Source organism: Mytilus californianus, unplaced genomic scaffold (assembly GCF_021869535.1).
Source record: "Mytilus californianus isolate M0D057914Y unplaced genomic scaffold, xbMytCali1.0.p SCAF_13, whole genome shotgun sequence".
Taxonomy (NCBI): Eukaryota; Metazoa; Mollusca; class Bivalvia; order Mytilida; family Mytilidae; genus Mytilus; species Mytilus californianus.
Window position 1 is genome coordinate 8,265,960 of NW_026262615.1, and position 22,308 is coordinate 8,288,267.

Consider the following 22,308-nt stretch of genomic DNA (forward strand, 5'->3'; position numbering starts at 1 on the left):
CAACAATTTATTGAAATAGTGCATTGATTGGAATATCATGTTTTGGGAAAGTAATATTGGTTCTATATGAAAAAATAAGAATATGTGGTATGATTGCCAATGAGACCACTCTAAACCAGTAACCAAATGTACTTAAACAGTCCTGTGATTAACTAGACAATAAACGTTGTTAAAACTTGCTTCTTTTGTCCAAAAAGAAAAGAAAATATCATTTGATTTTCAATGTGAATAAATTGTTAATTATTTTTTTTCAGTTATTCTCGTAATGTCATGCATTTACACTGCCCCTTACTGACACGAGGAATAGCATACTACATGTTGGAATGGCAAATGGTAAGTTTTAACTATTCTAAACAATTGCCACATGTAGATTGTGCCACGAGTCTTTACCCCTAAAAAATACAACAATATCCTCATGAAAATGGGAAAAATGTATATTTGCAGTATTTGCTTCATGAAATTTGTAACACTGAACACAGCCATTTTTACACCTCTGAACAAAAGATCGCACAAGTGCTGCCATTGGTCAAGAATGATGTAGTCAGAGTGGGTGTGACTTCTGTCTGTCACTAGATGGCACAATGCTGTATACACAAATTCTGTCTTAATCTGCAGAAAGTGAATGTGAGGCATGTTCACCCTTGGCTAGCGAAGATGAAGAGGAGGATGTTTCCGCATTGTCATATTTAAACTATATATATTTTAGCTCACCAGGCAAAAATAGGCAACAGTACTGCCTCAACAATGAGAAAAACCCATACCGTATAGTTGGCTATAAAAGTCGCTTACATGAAAAATGTAAAACAATTCAAAAGAGGAAACTAATGGCCTAATTTATAACAACACAATTTAGGAAAAACGTATATGACAGACATGAATCAATGACAGCCACTGATATGTTTATAACTACTATACTTTTTTAGGATTTCTCACATGAAGATGATGCTTGCCTATTGTTATATGTACACTACATATTTTTCAGGATTTCCCACATGAAGATGATGCTTGTTATCTTGCCCATTGTTATATGTATATTATATATATTTTCAGGATTTCCCACATGAAGATGATGCTTGCCCATTGTTATATATGTATACTGTATATTTTCAGGATTTCTTACATGAAGATGATGCTTGTTATCTTGCCCATTGTTATATGTATACTATATATTTGCAGGATTTCCCACATGAAGATGATGCTTTTTATCTTGCCCATTGTTATATGTATACTATATATTTGCAGGATTTCCCACATGAAGATGATGCTTGTTATCTTGTCCATTGTTATATGTATACTATATATTTTTTCAGGATTTCCCACATGAAGATGATGCTTGTTATCTTGCCCATTGTTATATGTATACTATATATTTGCAGGATTTCCCACATGAAGATGATGCTTGTTATCTTGCCCATTGTTATATGTATACTATATATTTGCAGGATTTCCCACGTGAAGATGATGCTTGTTATCTTGCCCATTGTTATATGTATACTATATATTTTTCAGGATTTCCCCCATGAAGATGATGCTTGCTATCTTGCCCATTGTTATATGTATTCTATATATTTTTTTCATGATTTCCCACATGAAGATGATGCTTGTTATCTTGCCCATTGTTATATGTATACTATATATTTGCAGGATTTCCCACATGAAGATGATGCTTGTTATCTTGCCCATTGTTATATGTATACTATATATTTGCAGGATTTCCCACGTGAAGATGATGCTTGTTATCTTGCCCATTGTTATATGTATACTATATATTTTTCAGGATTTCCCACATGAAGATGATGCTTGCTATCTTGCCCATTGTTATATGTATTCTATATATTTTTTTCAGGATTTCCCACATGAAGATGATGCTTGCTATCTTGCCCATTGTTATATGTTTACTATATATTTGCAGGATTTCCCACATGAAGATGATGCTTGTTATCTTGCCCATTGTTATATGTATACTATATATTTGCAGGATTTCCCACATGAAGATGATGCTTGTTATCTTGCCCATTGTTATATGTATACTATATATTTGCAGGATTTCCCACATGAAGATGATGCTTGTTATCTTGCCCATTGTTCTATGTATTCTATATTTTTTTCAGGATTTCCCACATGAAGATGATGCTTGTTATCTTGCCCATTGTTATCCCTACACATTTACAGATTTAAAGGAGGATTTAGACTCCCTAATCAATGCTCCTGATAGAAAGGAATGTATGAAGCGAGAAGTCTTGTGTGAAACACGGGCTGGAAATAGTTGTTTTCTTGTAACAGTTTCTAATTTTGGTAAGTGCAATTTCTTTGTGAACTACAGGCTGGAAATAGTTTTATTCTTCTATAGGTTTTGTAAAATAAACAAGTTTGGTCCTAGAAAATTCAAAACCACTTTTACAGTAGGGTTAATTCCAATTAGATACTATAATTACAGAATAAGTTCTTGGGTAGCTGCAACCTATAATTACTTTTGTTCTTATGCAATTGTTAATTGTGAAGTTTTTAAAATAGTTTTTACGGTAATTAATCATATCAGTGAAGAATTTATAGGTTCGTATGGGTTGCTGTGACCTATATTTTCTTTTTTATTCTTATATAATTGTTTATCATGAAGTGTTTTACTAGCTTGTAAGGTAATTAATCATATCAGTGAATAATTAATAGTTACATCTGGGTTGCTGTGACCTATTTTTACTTTTATTCTTATGCAATTGTAAATTATGAAGTTTTTAAAATAGATTTTAAGGTAATTAATCATATTAGTGAATAATTAATAGTTACATCTGGGTTGCTGTGACCTATGTTTATATATTTAGGTGCATCTAAAGAGGAACAACACAAGAAGAAGTTTGTTGTAGTCACTGCCAGAGTACATCCTGGGGAAACTCAGGCTAGCTGGATGATGAAAGGACTCTTAGAGTTCATTACCTCTAGTGACCCAGTCGCTAAGGTCAGTTGTCATCATAACTACATTATTTTGAAACAAGAAACTGAGACCAAAAATGTATAGTGATTTGTGATATTAAGATAACAGTGAAATTGGATACTTGATGAAAAAAATGGAATCCTCTAAATTAATTTAGAGGAAATATAAATTTTTTTCATACACCTTCCAAATTTATTTTTTCATATATGATATGAATAAAATAGTAAGAAATGAATTTAAAGGTAAAGTGATGATTTGGTCTTAAGTTGAAATGGGCAGATAAAAATGAAATATAAAAATGGTTAAGATTTACACTATTATACTTGCCGGTTTGAGTTTCTTTAAGGATGTTCACTCTACTTGTTTTTTAACTTTTGTCAGATATTTGGAATCCTCTGGTTTTATCCATGTAGTGTCATTAAAAATTTTGGCCGCTATCCCCTACTTTTCTTTTCATAATTTTATTACATATAGCTTAAAAAGCCATATTTGAAAATCCTATAAAATCCTTATTTTTTCATAGTTTTCGAAAGAAAAATGGTGACAATGTTAAATGTATGAAAATTCTAGAGAGAAACATTTCGCGCCAATTTTTCAGTGGCTTATATGTCGAAAATAAGGACACGAACCCTTAATTTTTTTCGACTTTTTTATTTCCGTTATTTATACAATATCAGTTTATAACAGTTTTTTAAAAATCTTGTTATTTTGAAATAGAGTAGCAAACATCCTTAAGCTCAATTTGCAGTTCACCAAGATTTATTTACAAAATAAACTAAACATGCTTTTGTATAGAATCAGTTACTGAAAATTCAGATATTTTGGGGATTTTTTTATTATTGCAAAAACAATGACAGGATAGGTTTCGAAAAATTAAAAACTTGCACTGTAAATATTTACAGCATTTTTTGTATGGAGCTTTTCCTGAAATTGCAACGATTAATCTTGCATCATTGTGTCTGTTGTTAAACAGTTTCAGTAATAAATGGATGCACAAATTTCCGATGATACAGTATTATATGCTCATTCAGTAGATAAATTTATCTGTTTTTTTCTCCACAGGAACTTCGCAATAGGTTTATATTTAAAATTGTACCGATGTTAAATCCAGACGGTGTGATAGTTGGGAATTATAGATGCTCATTGGCTGCTAGAGATTTAAATAGAAATTACCGACACCCACGTAAAGAAAGTTTCCCAACTGTTTGGCATACAAAAACACTTATAGAAAAAATTCTGGAAAGACATGAAGTATGTATTTTTCATATTTTTAAGTAAGTGTAAATGCTGATTTAAATGTAGGGTACATGTTCTTAAATGTAAATATTTAATTTAGTGTAGAGCACATGTTCTTAATTGTAAATATTTTATTTAGTGTAGAGCACATTTTTTTAAATGTAAATATTTAATTTAGTGTAGAGCACATGTTCTTAAATGTAAATATTTAATTTAGTGTAGAGCACATGTTTTGTTAGCTAATATTGAATTTGATGTGTATTGTACATGTTTTTACCAGTAAACACTGAATTAAGTGTATCATGCAAATGTTTTTATATTCTAAAAATGTTAAAACCCAAAGCTTGTAAACTGAAACTAATCAATCATGACTGAATTGGGGAAAAAAACCCTATATTTAAGATTTGTGTTTTCTATGTGCCTATTGTATTGCATTGCTTTAGACGTTAATGTCCAGTGACAAATATTTCATATAGACAATATAAGATATGAGCCCAACAGATTAACCAATAATAAGTCATCCTTTAGTTAACGTCCAGTAACAAATATTTCATAAAGACATTATAAAGAATGAGCCTAACAGATTAACCAATAATAAGTCATCCTTTATTAAATGTACAGTGACAAATATTACATATCGACAATGTAAAGAATGAACCCAACATATTAACCAATAAAAAGTCAGCCTTTAGTTAATGTACAGTGACAAATATTACATATAGACAATGTAAAGAATGAACCCAACAAATAAACCAATAAAAAGTCATCCTTTAGTTAATGTACAGTGACAAATACTACATATAGACAATGTAAAGAATGAACTCAACAGATTAACCAATAAAAAGTCATCCTTTAGTTAATGTACAGTGACAAATATTACATATAAACAATGTAAAGAATGAACCCAACAGATTAATCAATAAAAAGTCACCCTTTAGTTATTGTACAGTGACAAATATACATATAGACAATGTAAAGAATGAACCCAACAGATTAACCAATAAAAAGTCATCCTTTAGTTAATGTACAGTGACAAATATTACATATGGACAATGTAAAGAATGAACCCAACAGATTAACCAATAAAAAGTCATCCTTTAGTTAATGTACAGTGACAAATATTACATATAGACAATGTAAAGAATGAACCCAACAAATTAACCAATAAATATAGACAATGTAAAGAATGAACCCAACACATTAACCAATAAAAAGTCATCCTTTAGTTAATGTACAGTGACAAATATTACATATAGACAATGTAAAGAATGAACCCAACAGATTAACCAATAAAAAGTCAGCCTTTAGTTAATGTACAGTGACAAATATTACATATAGACAATGTAAAGAATGAACCCAACAGATTAACCAATAAAAAGTCATCCTTTAGTTAATGTACAGTGACAAATATTACATATAGACAATGTAAAGAATGAACCCAACAGATTAACCAATATAAAGTCATCCTTTAGTTAATGTACAGTGACAAATATTACATATAGACAATGTAAAGAATGAACCCAACAGATTAACCAATAAAAAGTCATCCTTTAGTTATTTCTATCCTTTTATTGCAATCATTACCATAACTTTCTCTACTTTCAGATTTTATTATATTGTGATTTACATGGACACAGTCGGAAACATAATGTGTTCATGTATGGCAATAATACCTCAGAGGAAGATGTCAATGGACTTGGTGCTGCTAAATCCTTCCTTAATGAGAGATTATTCCCTTGGTTAATGTCCCAGAAGGTAAGTTACATAAAGATATAATACCTCATAGGAAGATGTCAATGGACTCCTGTTAAATCCTTCCTTAATGAGAGATAATTCCCTTGGTTAATGTCCCAGAAGTTAAGTTACGTGAAGAAATGATGCAACTAAAGTGACCCCATGATTACCTATAGTTGCTTAAATTCGCTTTATTTTGACTCTGTCGTATAGTTGTCTCATTGAGAATCCTACCACATCTCCTAATTTTGTATTGCTGCAAACATTAGTAGTAGACAATAATTTATTTCAATACTAGAACATTATATTTTATTATACTTCATGTCAAAATTCCAGATTTTGATTGGTTAATACGAGGGAGACAATTTACTCTATCCCATGGCAAATACTCTGTTACCCTTCACGGAGACACTTGCTCAAGTGTGCGCTTTAATAAATATGGGTGATTGTTATGTACAAGACGTCATAGTTTATTACTTTGAATTTGAAATTTAATAGACAGTAATAACAGAATATTCAGTATAATAAATTAAATAACACATATCTGAGAGGGTGATAGAGCAGATTGTTACCCCTCGAAAAAACATTGTCAACCTTGGCTTCGCCTCAGTTGACAATGTTTTCTCGGGGTAACAATCTGCTCTATCACCCTCTCAGCTATGTGTTATTTATATAGTAAATTATAATAAGACAAGACAGATATTTTGATAGTGTTTCCATTTAATCCAATTTTTAAGAAAGTGGTGTTTTATATTTTGTCCAGTGATCACATGGTAAGTTATGTGAGAATATTACTTCAAAATTTATTTAAAGAAACTATTAACCCTTACCATGCGGGGGCCGTAATATTACGGCAGTACCCAGACCACAGTTATTTGGCACCAATGGCGCTCCATACATTTGGAGGTCAACGTAATGCCATTTAATTCCAAGTGTATGCATGTTTCCTCAATCTTACACCATTAATTGTCATCTTTCTCACTTTTAATGTTCATTTTGAGCTCAAATACGAACTTCGAAAATTGAAATGGGACAAAATTGGGTTTTTTGGAGGGGTGGGCTTACCTTCGAGGTCTGAAACACGAAGTTATGAGGCCTGAAACTTGGACAAATAGTGTAAACCCCAAGGCATTTAACTACTGATCGTGTTTATTATCAAAATACGCCTAGGCAACAACTACTTCCGGTTGCAGGTCCAGTTAAAGTAAAAAATTGGAAAAAATTGGAAATTTTTAGAATTTTGGTGCAAATGACCTTTTTTAAACTGTTGTACCCAGATCAGTTTCACTTCGACCTAACAACTGTTGTGATTAATGTGTTCACTGGGGTCCACTCTACATGCAAACTACAGTTGGATGCATCCATTAGCATCCCTCCGACTACCAGGTGGAGAAAAAGAACATAAAAACATCAAAATTGAAGCGTTTTGCACATAAGGACCAAATTTGGGGCAAATAGAGCTTATGTTATCCTTGTTTCATGTTTGTATACTATGCTGATTCTAAATAAAGCTTATTTATTATTTATTATTATTCTATTTATTTATTTATTATTATAGGGGATGAAATAATAAAGGAAAAAGTAAAATAAAAAAAATACTGAACTTTATAAGTCCCTCATCAAATGGCAAAATCAAAAGGTCAAACACATCAAACGAATGGAAAACAACTGTCATATTCCTGACTTGGTACAGGCATTTCCTCATGTTGAAAATGGTGGATTAAATCTGGTTTTATAGCTAGCAAAGCCTCTCACTTGGATGGCAGTTGCATAAAGTTTCATTATATTGAAAATGTCAAAATAGGGGTGCAGGAGTCAACATTATGTTATAATCTTAATCACTATAAAAACAAACAAATGTGTCAACAAAGAAAAACGAAATGGCATATAGACAAAGCACATAAGCAAAAATTAATAACAAGAATACAAAAAATTATTGTCATTACATACATGTAGTAATAGGGGAGATAACTCAGATTATTTTCAAGTAGCTTTGTGGCCAGATAAGAAAATATTGAATAAAAACAGTTAAAAGATAGTAATAACAAAGTTTTATTCCATAAACACTACAGCAACAAATAATACTGTTCCACATGTGACACTTGTCATGTTTCTCGCGATATGCTGATGAATATTACTTCTGTTACGCTGTCAGACTTGAAAATAATAAGTAATCCTGTTGAAGTTTACAAGGAAAATTGGTTGAGAGAATGCTTTTGTAAAAGTCATTTATTAGATTGATAAATGTCACAATGTTATTGTTGTCCAAAGAATCAAATTCAATCTTTTATTTCAGGCTCCTGACAAATTTGCCTTCAAATCCTGTAAATTTAATATAAAACGGTGCAAAGAATCTACGGGACGAGTTGTTATGTGGAGACAGATGAAAATACTCAATAGTTTTACGTTAGAAGCTACATTCAGTGGTACTATAATGAATAAGTAAGTCTGACTGAGAAAATACTCAATAGTTTTACATTAGAGGCTAACTTCAGTGGTACTATAATAAATAAGTCAGTCTTACTGAGAAAATACTGAATAGTTTTACATTAGTAGCTACATTCAGTGGTATTATAATGAATAAGTCAGTCTTACTGAGAAAATACTCAATAGTTTTACATTAGAGGCTAACTTCAGTGGTACTATAATAAATAAGTCAGTCTTACTGAGAAAATACTCAATAGTTTTACATTAGAGGCTAACTTCAGTGGTACTATAATAAATAAGTAAGTCTGACTGAGAAAATACTCAATAGTTTTACATTAGAGGCTAACTTCAGTGGTACTATAATAAATAAGTCAGTCTTACTGAGAAAATACTGAATAGTTTTACATTAGTAGCTACATTCAGTTGTATTATAATGAATAAGTCAGTCTTACTGAGAAAATACTCAATAGTTTTACATTAGAGGCTAACTTCAGTGGTACTATAATAAATAAGTCAGTCTTACTGAGAAAATACTCAATAGTTTTACATTAGAGGCTAACTTCAGTGGTACTATAATAAATAAGTCAGTCTTACTGAGAAAATACTCAATAGATTTACATTAGAGGCTAACTTCAGTGGTACTATAATAAATAAGTCAGTCTTACTGAGAAAATACTCAATAGTTTTACATTAGAGGCTAACTTCAGTGGTATTATAATAAATAAGTCAGTCTGACTGAGAAAATACTCAATAGTTTTACGTTAGAAGCTACATTCAGTGGTATTATAATAAATAAGTCAGTCTGACTGAGAAAATACTCAATAGTTTTACGTTAGAAGCTACATTCAGTGGTACTATAATGAATAAGTCAGTCTGACTGAGAAAATACTCAATAGTTTTACGTTAGAAGCTACATTCAGTGGTATTATAATGAATAAGTTAGTCTGACGAAGAAAATACTCAATAGTTTTACGTTAGAAGCTACATTCAGTGGTACTATAATAAATAAGTCAGTCTGACGAAGAAAATACTCAATAGTTTTACATTAGAAGCTACATTCAGTGGTACTATAATAAATAAGTCAGTCTTACTGAGAAAATACTCAATAGTTTTACGTTAGAAGCTACATTCAGTGGTACTATAATAAATAAGTCAGTCTTACTGAGAAAATACTCAATAGTTTTACGTTAGAAGCTACATTCAGTGGTACTATAATGAATAAGTAAGTTTATTTTTCCTATTAAGTTTTATGTTCAGAGTTATAATTGTAAAGTAGACTTGACAGAGAAAATGTCCAATAGTTTAACATTGGAAGGTATGTTTAGAATTAATAAATAATGGACTGATACATTTGATTTTCATGTTATTTCATTAAAAATAAGAATTAAATGTAAATCTAGCAATAACTAATTATGATATATTCAGTTAACTTAAAACTAGTTTATTATGTACAATTTAAAACTTCATTAAATATGATTATTTCTCATTATGGCCATCCTTGTGTGGCAAATAAAATATTTTTTATATGATATTTTTATCGTAAATATAGATCAACTGCTTCAACTGCTATTGATGCTTTTGTGTATTACTATTATAAATGACTATCTTGAGATTGAACTTTTTGGGGGTTTTATTTCAGAAATGAATATCGACATTTTAATGTGCATGATTTTCAAGAGATGGGAAAAGTTTTATCACAAACAGTGCTGGAATATCAGAAAACACAGGAAAATAATGCGTAAGTTCAGAGGTCACTTAGTTTCTATGGTAGATACCCATAAAGTGCAAAAATTGGTGGGAATCAAAAGAAAAAACAAGGGAACAAAACAGAGAAAACTAAAGATAGAGTAGCATGAACCCCTGAAAAAAATTGAGATCACCTCTGGCACTTAAAAAGGTTAAACAATTCCTGGACTATTGGCTTTTGTTGTGTTTCTTATGGCACACCATGGTACATTATTTTTTCCATGTCCACCATTTTGATGTTTAAATCATTTACCCAATGTGACCTACTTTTTCAGAATGAGGCAAAAGAAATAAATCTAAAATGTAACTGGTTATTTTTCTTTTGAACTCGTTTGATGTGTTTTCTAAAAGTACAAAAACAACAAAGAATTGATAGTAGTGTGTTTTGGAATAAAAACATATTTAAATAATGTTTGTACCTTGAAGTGTATTCTTTGCATTGACAATCAGACCCTGAGAAAATTACCGCTATTTGGTGCATTTTCCTTAAATCGTTACTCCATTTAAAGACACCAACACCAACACTGACATTAAATGCCAATGAGATATAAAGCCAACAGTAAAACCAAATAAAACAATAAGAGTCAACGTAGAAGGGTCTTGCTTTTGTGTAAATGATGAGTTTTCTTCATATTTAACTTTTAACTTCTTTGAAATCTCCAGTAGTTGAGGTGATACATTAATATGAAGAAGTTTGAACTCTCCTGTAATTGAGGTGTTAAGTTGATATTAAGAAATTTGAACTCTCCTGTAATTGAGGTGTTGAAATTAGGAAGTTTATTTTTACAGTAAAAGAAAGCGGTAAGAAGAATTGAATCCAATCACCTCTTTGAGTCGTATTGTAAATTAATATCAATCTGATTGAATTCCTTAGTCCAAGCCTGGCTTACAATGATCTGACCACGCTCCTTCCTACCATTTGTTTTCAAAACCTTCCAGATCCTCTGGTTTTGTCGTAATGATCCACACCTTAAAAAACTTGAAGGCTGACATTTCATTGGCTGATGTAATTATTATTAGAACAGAAAAATGCAAGAAGTGTTGTCAGATCCTTGTAAGCAAAATTGGACACAGCAACTGTATTTTAATTAGATTGGATTAATGTGTACCTTTCAGTATATTATACATGTATCCCTTGCACCATCTAAAATAAATGATTTTGTACTAACAAAGTTGTGATTGGTTACTTTACAACTACACTCTGTACATTTCACCTCAAAGTTTGAATCAATACACACTGTTTTATTTGATGCTTAACCTCTTACCTGAGACTCATTACCAGAGTAACAAAAGGAGGTTTTTTTGGCTCTGTGTTGAAGGCCTCAGATTTTGTGTCATGGATGGATAACCCATATCCTTTGTTTTTCTATTATATGTCAGTGAGGAAACAGAAGAGGTACAAATGTATGGAATGGCCTCTAGGGTAGGAATCCATGAGACACCAAATAAAGCAAAATAGGATTATAGTTCATGCCAGCATGTTCTATTTTAATGTTATACATATAGATTTTAAACTGTAAGCCACTCATTTCCGATAGAAAGTGGACATTGGTATCATTATGACAGATCAGAAAGAAAATGTGATATCTGTAATATCAAGTAATTGGCGACGAATATCATTACATCATTAAATGCCCTCAGCTATAGAAATCAAAAGGAAAAATCTCCTTCCATTATATGAATACACAAGACCAAATACTGCTAAATTTCACTTTCTGATTGATAGAAAAAGAATTGCAACATTAAAAAGACGTTATTTTATCCTAGGTCTGTTTTTTTTCTGGGTTTTTTGGTTTTTGTCGAGCCTGCGACTTTTGTCGCAGAAAGCTCGACATAGGGATAGCGATCCGGCGGCGGCGGCGGCGGTGGCTACGGCGGCGGCGGCGGCGTTAGCTAACTTCTTAAAAGCTTTATATTTTAGAAGATGGAAGACCTGGATGCTTCATACTTTGTATATGGATGCCTCATGTTACGAAGTTTCCGTCAGTCACATGTCCAATGTCCTTGACCTCATTTTCATGGTTCAGTGACTACTTGAAAAAAAAGTTCAGATTTTTTGTAATGTTAAATTCTCTCTTATTATAAGTAATAGGATAACTATATTTGGTATGTGCGTACCTTGCAAGGTCCTCATGCCCGTCAGACAGTTTTCACTTGACCTCGACCTCATTTCATGGATCAGTGAACAAGGTTAAGTTTTCGTGGTCAAGTCCATATCTCAGATACTATAAGCAATAGGTCTAGTATATTCGGTGTATGGAAGGACTGTAAGGTGTACATGTCCAACTGGCAGGTGTCATCTGACCTTGACCTCATTTTCATGGTTCAGTGGTTATAGTTAAGTTTTTGTGTTTTGGTCTGTTTTTCTTATACTGTATGCAATAGGTCTACTATATTTGGTGTATGGAATGATTGTAAGGTGTACATGTCTAGCGGGCAGGTGTCATCTGACCTTGACCTCATTTTCATGGTTCAGTGGTCAAAGTTAAGTTTTTGAGTTTTGGTCTTTCTTTTTAATACTGCATGCAATAGGTCAGCTATATTTGGTGTATGGAATGATTGTAAGGTGTACATGTCTAGCTGGCAGGTGTCATCTGACCTTGACCTAATTTTCATGGTTCAGTGGTCAAAGTTAAGTTTTTGAGTTTTGGTCTTTTTTTCTAATACTATATGCAATAGTTCAACTATATTTGGTGTATGGAAATATTTTATGATCTATATGTCAGTCACGCAGGTTTTATTTGACCTTGACCTCATTTTCAAGGTTCATTGCTCAGTGTTAAGTTTTTGTGTTTTCGTCTGTTTTTCTTAAACTATAAGCAATAGGTCAACTATATTTGTTGTATGGAAGAATTGTTAGCTGTACATGCCTGCCTAGCATGGTTCATCTGACCTTGACCTCATTTTCATGGTTCATTGGTCAATGTTTAGTTTACTTGGTTAATGTTAAGTTTATGTGACAGTTGTAATAAAGCTTTATATTTAGGACTATCAACATAATATCAATGATTAGTAAAGAAGGCGAGACATTTCAGCGTGTGCACTCTTGTTTCTATTTTTGTATTGTCTTTTGTATGAATTTACTTCCATGTATCACCATAAGGATGTACTTAGGTGAAATTAAAAATATCTAGAATTTAAAATTGATACTATAAGTAAGAAGAGCATTAGTTAAGGAACAAAATAAGCTAAAAATATTGATAAGTTATGGAACTCCTTTTTGAGATATTTCATATTTTAAAAATGGCAGGAAAGGCTGACTCAGACTTTTACCTTATATTTGCATTGGTATTATTTGGGTCACAAATCGAACAAAAAGAAATCTAGAAACTGCTTAAATTTTCGTAAATGAGCTTTTATGAGTTATTGAAGTCTTATATGAAATGAAAAATGGATGTTATGGGGCAAAATATTTTACCCTGAGTCGTAGGAAAAAAACCAAGGAGTTTGAACATCTGACAAAAATTCCTAAACCTGACCTAAGTACATCCTTAAGCGTTGTATGTTAAATAATGGTGTTTCTCTAATTTTTTCACTATTTTCACATTTCCCAACCGATTGTGAAGGAATTGTTATCCTCAGTAGTGAAATATCTGTTCTCAGCAAATGATTGGTCAAAATTTAATTATGACATCAAAATTTCCTATAGTGATGTCATGAAAAAAGGCGACCATGCCTGATGACGTCACTTATAAAGAACACAACTTTCTGCAAATCTTTGAAATGGAAGGATAAAAATCGTAACACACTTGTTGCAGTGGTGGATTCTATATTTCCCTCTCTGTACCTTTGTTAATTGATTATAGAGAATAAAGAATCTATCTAGTAACACTTACAGAACTAGATTGTCTATGTATAAATCATCACTGTAACTTGTATGACCTTTTACATTGCCATTTCACTCACTTGTGAAATAAGACTTTACATACAATATTGGAACTATATAACAGTAGTAAAGTATAAAACCAATGCAATGTTACATTTCTCTAATTCTTAGCTGATTTATCCTTTTCCTGCCCAGTTGAAATTTTCTTTATCAATTGTGGTTCCTTTAATCTCAGTTCTTTATTGTTTAAAATTCAATTATGTCGTCAAATTTTCTTGCTGTCCTTTAAAATTCCTATTGTGACGTCATGAAAAAAGGTGACCATGCCATATACATGTGGACCATGCCTGATGGAGTCACGTATAAAGAACTTGTATCTTTTTGCAGATGTGGGAAAAAGTTTGTCTACATATCACCTAAAACTCATTTAGAGATTTAGAGTCCACCACCATACGATATTTTTCCACTCTCGACAGTTAAGATTTGAAAATTGAAGTGTCTGAAGTGGAGGAATATCATATCACACACAATGCCATGGTAGATATAAATAAGAAGATGTGGTATGAGTGCCAATGAGACAACTCTCCATCCCAGTCACAATGTGTAAAAACTAAACAAATATAGGTTAAAGTACGGCTTTCAACACGGAGCCTTTGCTCACACCGAACAGCAAGCTATAAAAGGCCCCAAAATGACTAGTGTAAAACAATTCAAACAGAAAACCAATGGGAAACGAGAAACACTTATGAACCAATATTCATACATTTTCTTGTCCAGGTATTTTTCAAGGTTTTTTTCACTTTTTATTTGTCTGCCTTCTGTGTCTCTGATAAATAAAATGATTTCCGGATACAATTTATTCAGAAGAACTTTATTTGCATTTATGAGTCATCTTTTGTGAACTACTTTTCTAATGATAAATTTTTTATTAATTATTGTTTAAACAGGAAACAGTCAGAAATGGTGTTAGAACTAACGAGATATGTTACACAGCAAGTTATGGAACAACGAGGTCTGATGGAGCGACCTAAATTACCAAACTTTAGGTCAATGATGAAGGGAGACAAAAATGTTATTAATAATACAGGTAATAATAATCAAGGTGTGATACTTTAAATCGTGGTAAGTATAATGATGGTAGAGGAATTTGGTAATATTTATAGGTCACAAAACTACAAGGTTATAGGAACAAGATGCAATATTAAACTATAAAGTCATGAATGAAAGGAGAGAAAAATAGAAATGTCATTGTCAATACAGAAATGTGAAAGGTTGTTGAACTGAGACTGCTTTGTTTGTTTCCCTTTTATATACTGGTATTGAGTATAGCCAAGGGAGTGAACTTGTGCAATATAAACACTGAAGACATTTCCTTGTAAATACTGGTACTGTAGATACTGGTAATGAGTAGTCAAGGGGAGACAACTCCTGAACCACAATAAAACACACTAAGCAGCTTTCTATATTTCCCTATAGATACTACAACAATAAAACACATTAAAACAGCTTTCTATATTTCCTTATAGATACTGGTCTTGAATCTAGTCAAGGGAAGACTACTCTTGAACCCTAAATATAAAAATAAGAAGATGTGGTATGATTGCCATAAGACAACTCTCCATCAGAGACCAAAGGACATATAAGTTAGCAACTATTGGTCACTGTACAGCCTTCAATAATGAGCAAAACCCATACTGCATATAGTAAGCTATCAAAGGTCAGAAATTACAAATGTAAAACAATTCAAACAAGAACCAAGACTGATTTCTTCTTCTCCTTATAGATACTGGTAACGATTCTAGTCAAGAGAAGACAACTCCTGAACTTCATGTTAGTACTCCTGTTTTTAAAGAAGCTGTACTGACAGTCATGGATCACGAGAACAATACATTTGTAATGGAGGAAAAACGAGGCAAACGATCAAAGAAGAGCGAGAAAGCTCAGTCTAATTTAAGTCGGAAGGATGTCGATAATTTGCTGGAAAATGCTTCATTGAAAACAATGGATGGATGTCTGAAAATCCTGGCTCAGTTGAATGTGCGAGAGGTCATGCAGGAGTCAGAGTAAGTATTATGTCTAAACTTTTCTTGATTACTTAGCAATGTGAAAAGTTTGTCTGTGCAATGGAAGGTAGAATTGCATACAATAACAATTGTAATGCAATTATTTTGTATCAATGGTTCTAATTGAATGACAATCAGCGTACAATTCTCTTTCTATCGGTCTCTAACTAAGTGGAGTCAACAATTTGAATTTTGGAATGTATTGACATGTTATTTCTCCAATAATAAGCAAAAACTCTCACATTTTGCACCTGGAAATCTTCTTTTTATAAAATTTTATTACACACTGAGGTGGACAAGAAGCCAGAAAAAGCCCGATGATTATGTTTGACCCCAGAAGCATACAGAAGCATGCCTATGAGGTCGTCTTCTTTAGGGGCAAAAGAAGATAACATCATTTTGCAGAATTTTCCTTTATTTTGTTTATTTTGCATTAAAATATAGAGATAAATGTATTGTATTTGAAGCTTTGCAGACGTCCATTGATAGTTTTACTGTCGCAAATATTTGTTTACCTGTCGCCAGGTAAACTACTGATAGACGTTATCAAAGCTTCAAATACAATACAGTTATCTCTTTAATTCATCATTTCAGGATTTATTTTCAAAAACGTACACAAAAATTAATGATTTTAAACCATTATGTGTGTTACCTGTTTACAGTCAAAAGTGATAACCATTATGTGTGTTACCTGTTTACAGTCAAAAGTGATAACCATTATGTTTGTTATCTGTTTACAGTCAAAAGTGATAACCATTATGCATGTTATCTATTCACAGTTCTAGTGACAGTGACAGTGAATCTGAACCAGAAATGAAGATTATGGAAACAAAATCAAAGAAGAAGAAACGGAAGTCTCGTAAGCAGAGAGATAAGGAGCAGGCAGATAGAAAAAATGGCTCTGGTTCATCTGATAAAAAACAGGAAGAAGTTCGTTCTAAGTCTCTTACGGTAAGATTTGTCTTTTAGATACTTGTTAGTAATGTTTAGATACTTGTTAGTAATGTTTAGATACTTGTTAGTAATGTTTTCGTTTATAACTGACCATAGTGTTGGGGATTATTGTAGTTTTTAATTATGCATGAAAGCTGATGTTGTTTTGCCATACTGTTAACCAACTAATTTTTTTGAGCGTTTTATTTTTGTGACTTTGACGAGAAAAAAAAAATCCAAAATAAATCGACGCTGACATGTAAAATTTGAATTGTTCCTTATTTAACTAATTCAAGTATATTTGAAAATCACCAAATTAAATCTCAACGAAGTGGATTAGAAAGGGCTAAACGTGAAAGGGCTAAACGTGTGAAAATAAGTTGGCTTACAATATATTGTAAACCAACTCATTTTCACGTTATTATCTTTCTAGCTGACTTCACAATCATTTTTGTCAAGCCTGCGACTTTTGTCGCAGAAAGCTTGACATAGGTATAGTGATCCGGCAGCGGCGATAGCTAACTTCTTAAAAGCTTTATATTTTCCAAGGTGGAAGACCTGGGTGCTTCATACTTTGTATATAGATGCCTTATGTTATGAAGTTTCCGTCTGTCATATGTCCATTGTCCTTGACCTCATTTTCATGGTTCAGTGACTACTTGAAAAAAAGTTAAGAATTTTTGTAATGTTTATTTCTCTCTTATTATGAGTAATAGAATAACTATTTTTAATATGTGCATACCTTGCAAGGTCCTCATGCCTGTCAGACAGTTTTCATATGACCTCGACCTCTTTTCATGGATCAGTGAACAAGGTTAGGTTTTTGTGCTCAAGTCCATATATCAGATACTTTAAGCAATAGGTCTACTATATTTGGTGTATTGAATGATTGTAAGGTGTATATGTCCAACTGGCAAGTGTCATCTGACCTTGACCTCATTTCCATGGTTCAGTGGTTAAAGTTAAGTTTTTTGTTTTGGTCTTTTTTTCTAATACTATATGCAATAGGTCAACTGTATTTGGTGTATGGAAATATTCTACAATGTACATGTCAGTCTGGCAGGTTTTATTTGACCTTGACCTCATTTTCACGATTCATTGCTCAGTGTTAAGTTTTTGTGTTTTGGTCTGATTTTCTTAAACTATAACCAATCTATAGGTCAACTATATTTGTTGTATGGAATGATTGTAAGGTGTATATGTCTGTCTGGCAGGAATCATCCGACCTTGACCTCATTTCCATGGTTCATTGGTCAATGTTAAGTTTTCATGGTTAAGTTTGTTTCTTAGATACTATAAGCAATAGGTCAACTATATTTAATAGATATAGGAAGATGTGGTATGAGTGCCAATGAGACAACTCTCCATCCAAGTAATTAATGCATAGATTGATTTTAAGGTGTACATGTCTGTCTGGCATGGTTCATCTGACCTTGACCTTAATTTCATGATTCATTGGTCAATGTTTAGTTTTCCTGTTTAAGTCTGTTTCTTAGAAACTATAATCAATAGGTAAACTGTATTTGGTGTATTGAATGATTGTAAGGTGTACATGCATTTCCAGTTTGGTTTATCTGACCTTGACCTCATTTTCTTGGATCATGTTAAATTTATGTGATACTTTTAGTAAAGCTTTATATTTAGGACTATCAACATAAAATCAGTGGTCAGTAAAGAAGGCGAGACATTTCAGCGTGTGCACTCTTGTTATTTTTATTATTTTTCATGCTTATACTGAAGATGATCTATGTATGACACGTGCACTATACCTCATATTCTCTTTATTTTTCTTCTCTTTATGATTACCAAAATAAACTGCTCAGAATTATTAGTTGGTTAACAGTAATAGATAATTTTGTAATAAATTGACCGTGTATGACCTTAACCAAAATAAACTGCTCAGAAATATTAGTTGGTTTGCAGTAATAGATACTTTTGTAATATTTTGACCTTTGTATGACTTTCTTACTATTTAATACTATTAGGAATTGACACCAATTTTTCCAGCTGGACAGGTAGATAACTTAAGTCATATAATGACATGCTGGTCACACAATCTAAGGTCAACATTAAAATCATGTTTTTTTAACAAAACTTGACCAATAAAACTGAAATTTTCTTTATTTTCTAATTTTGACACTTTGGAATGATTGCAAAAATTGCAAAGACACCTATTGTCATTCTACCTTAAAACATATAAGGAAGAAATATAGAGTTAAAAAATTAAAAAGAATGACTTATTGACTGTGAGATGAGTAACATAGTACATTTTTAGTATGACCTTGAGTAATATAACACATTTTTAGTATGACCTTGAGTAATATTGTATTTTTAATTTGACTTTGAGTAATATATCATATTTTAAGTATGACCTTAGATTGGATTTATCGTATGACATGTCTTTGTATTTAACGGAGGAGGTGGGATTATTATCTCTTAAAACTAAAATCTTGGACGATTTACTAAATTATCTCCCATTATTAATAACAAACAAAAACCCAAATCTTGTATGCTGTATTATATACTTAGATACTGTCATCTTATAATCAGTCTATATTGTATATAAAAGTTCTTATAGAATATCTTATATAACATACTTATAACTTATTCCTAAATAACAAGCATTACTGTGACTATCTTATGGCTATAACCATGGTACATAACTCTTGATTTACCTACTTTAAGGAACATTTATTTGTATGGTCTTAATTATAGGTACTATGAAATCCAAAAATCTGAAATGTTTAGAGAATGAGTTGGGATGTGATAAACTGTCATTTTTATCTGTATCACTATCGCCGAAGCAGGTCTAGTAACCACTCCTCTCCGTCTGTCTGTTCAAAAGACCTCTTTGGTCAAATATCTTAACTTCTATGGACCGGAATGATTTTTTATTTAGTCTGCAGCTTGATAATTTTGACATCTGCTGTACAGCCACTTCCTGTTTGCTGATAGTTTGAAATTTTACAACCCTTTTTTTGTCACTTTTTGTGTGGCTACTTTGGAAGGGAATGGTCAGTTATGCTTCAGTATACATGTTATTTAAAATCAAATGTATGCAGACCCAGTATTGGTCTTATTCAACAGACTAGTAGCCTTTTATTGTTCACTTGTGGTTATCAGCTGCTATTGGCAAGGTGAGTTTGACTCATTAATGTCTGGGATTGTCAGTTCTCCTGCTGAAAGTATATGGTTCTCTTCAGGTACTCAGGCTTCTTCCACAATTAAAAATAGGTCACTAAGATGTAGACAAGTGTACTGATATTGATGTAAAACACTAATTAACAATCAATCAATCTCCAGACTTCACTCTATTTTTATCAGTATATGATTAATTCTCCTTTCCTGGTATTTACATTTTGAGTAATTCTTATTTAGCTTTATATATCTAACCTGTTCTCAAATAAACTTAAAATTAAATCTTTATACCTATCTATAATACTATTTGTATAATTTGTATACATATAATTGACTCCAATCAAACAACTGAGTGGAATCAGGTTAAGAATAAAAACAACCAGTCTTCCATTAATAATATTACTTGCATATGTATATTAGTTATCAAAAGCTAGAGTTTTATTATAAAAATTGATGTAATTCCTCTTTTCATTTTTTCAACATAATTTTGTTGAGTAGTTATCTCCCTTGGAGAGACGACTGGTTTAAAGCAGCTAATTTCAAATCAAGGACATTAACATTTTATATTGATATTACATGTTAATGAATTTTATAGATCTTTCTTGCTGAAATAATTGAATATAAATCAACTACAAATGTTTAAAAGATCAGTCTTCTCATTCCAACATTTAATAGAAGGGAAATAACTCAACTATGAAAAGAGGAATGAAATGTTTTCTGCATGTGTAACATATTAATACAATGTAATTGCACACAGTTTTGTGCTTGTTTGATTTGAATTTTCATGATATAAATCATTTCAAAGTAATAAAAGTTTTGTGATTAGATTTTGAAAAAAACAAATTCAGATGCTGAAGATAAACACGAAAAGTTGTGCAATTACAAGTTTTATTATCTTTCTGCTTATTAATGTATTTTTCTGTCTTTTTTATATTACTTTGAACCTTCAACTTGCATGATGTTTTGGATATTGACTTTTCACCTTTGACCTTTTAACATCAGGCCTTACCTAATATACCTGCATGTTCAGAGTTGAGTGACAGAGATAAAGGGGACAAATCTCTACCAAAACAGGTAAGAAACATAAATAGGAGTTATCTCCCTTTAATTTAGTTACTTGGGGTTATGGCAAAGACTTGCAGATGGTTTGTTAATATCATTAGACTGGTTTTTATTAGTAAATCTTTGAATAACTACAATATTTGGTTACTTTTTAAAAAAAACTGTCAATTTTTACATCACAGAGAGTTTGCACTGCAAGTAAGCCCCTCCAATAGTTTGAAGTAAATGTCATTTTTATACATTATGAACATATTGATCTTTTCCCATTGCTATGTTTATTGTTAACTATTGAGAATCTTAAACATTATACCTCGTGACACACTCATATATATCCATTGCTGTATGTACAGTGCTAACATGAGAATCTTGAACATTATACATTATGACACACTCATATATTTCCATTGCTGTATGTACAGTGCTAACATGAGAATCTTGAACATTATACATTATGACACACTCATATATTTCCATTGCTGTATGTACAGTGCTAACATGATAATCCTGAACATTATCTTTTGGAATACTTCCTTGCAATCAATGTTTGTAATTTGAGTTTTCTTTTTTCCTGCATGTTTTGTTTAACTTTTGAACTTTTGTTTAACCTTTGAAATTTACACTCTAGGCTATAGCTGGCACACCTAATTTCATTAACTTTATATGATCTTTGAACAATATTTAGCTTGTACAACTGAAGTGTTGTATATAATTATATATGTGCTATATTTGACCTTTGAACTATATGTAGCCTGATTAAGTGTTGTGTATTTTCATGCTGCACATGGGCAGAAAGCACCGCTGGTAAAATCTTGTAGTTCTGGTGTTCTAGATGTAGCTCTACCTTATAGTAAAAGCAAAATATTGCCAAGATTTATAAGTGCTGTTCCATCATTGAGACAAACTAAACACACCAAACAGTCAAAACTAGATTTGAAAGTTGTGAAAGCAAAACCATTTTTGGGCAGGAAATCATTTGTTCATAAACAAAATCCACAATATCTTCCATTTGTAAAATTTGGAAATGAAAGTAAATCAGGTGGGCCTTCATCAGGTGGACCTTTATCAAATGGACCCTTAATGCTGCTGTCTCAAGACCATATGATGAAGATTCAGAAAATTTTTGTTTCTGAAAGAAATGATAACAAATATGAGAAACCAAATGTTGAGGACAATCAAATCAATGGTTTATCTAAAATGTGGAACATGAACTCAGA

General features: G+C 31.8%; 1 protein-coding gene across 50 annotated transcripts in view; it reads left to right on the forward strand.

The window, feature by feature from the left end:
* The window catches only part of LOC127723104 (uncharacterized), a 268,798-nt gene that overhangs the window by 118,693 nt on the left and 127,797 nt on the right, over positions 1 to 22,308 (forward strand). For 49 of the 50 annotated variants that reach the window (XM_052229577.1, XM_052229578.1, XM_052229579.1 and 46 more), the window contains exons 10-20: positions 255 to 333; positions 2,112 to 2,295; positions 2,820 to 2,953; positions 3,992 to 4,180; positions 5,771 to 5,920; positions 8,196 to 8,341; positions 9,966 to 10,064; positions 14,846 to 14,985; positions 15,682 to 15,961; positions 16,741 to 16,912; positions 21,035 to 21,106. In XM_052229577.1, coding sequence (XP_052085537.1) covers positions 255 to 333; positions 2,112 to 2,295; positions 2,820 to 2,953; positions 3,992 to 4,180; positions 5,771 to 5,920; positions 8,196 to 8,341; positions 9,966 to 10,064; positions 14,846 to 14,985; positions 15,682 to 15,961; positions 16,741 to 16,912; positions 21,035 to 21,106 — 1,645 coding nt within the window. The remainder of the gene's footprint in view (positions 1 to 254; positions 334 to 2,111; positions 2,296 to 2,819; positions 2,954 to 3,991; positions 4,181 to 5,770; positions 5,921 to 8,195; positions 8,342 to 9,965; positions 10,065 to 14,845; positions 14,986 to 15,681; positions 15,962 to 16,740; positions 16,913 to 21,034; positions 21,107 to 22,308) is intronic. The other variant, XM_052229555.1, reaches the window with a different exon arrangement.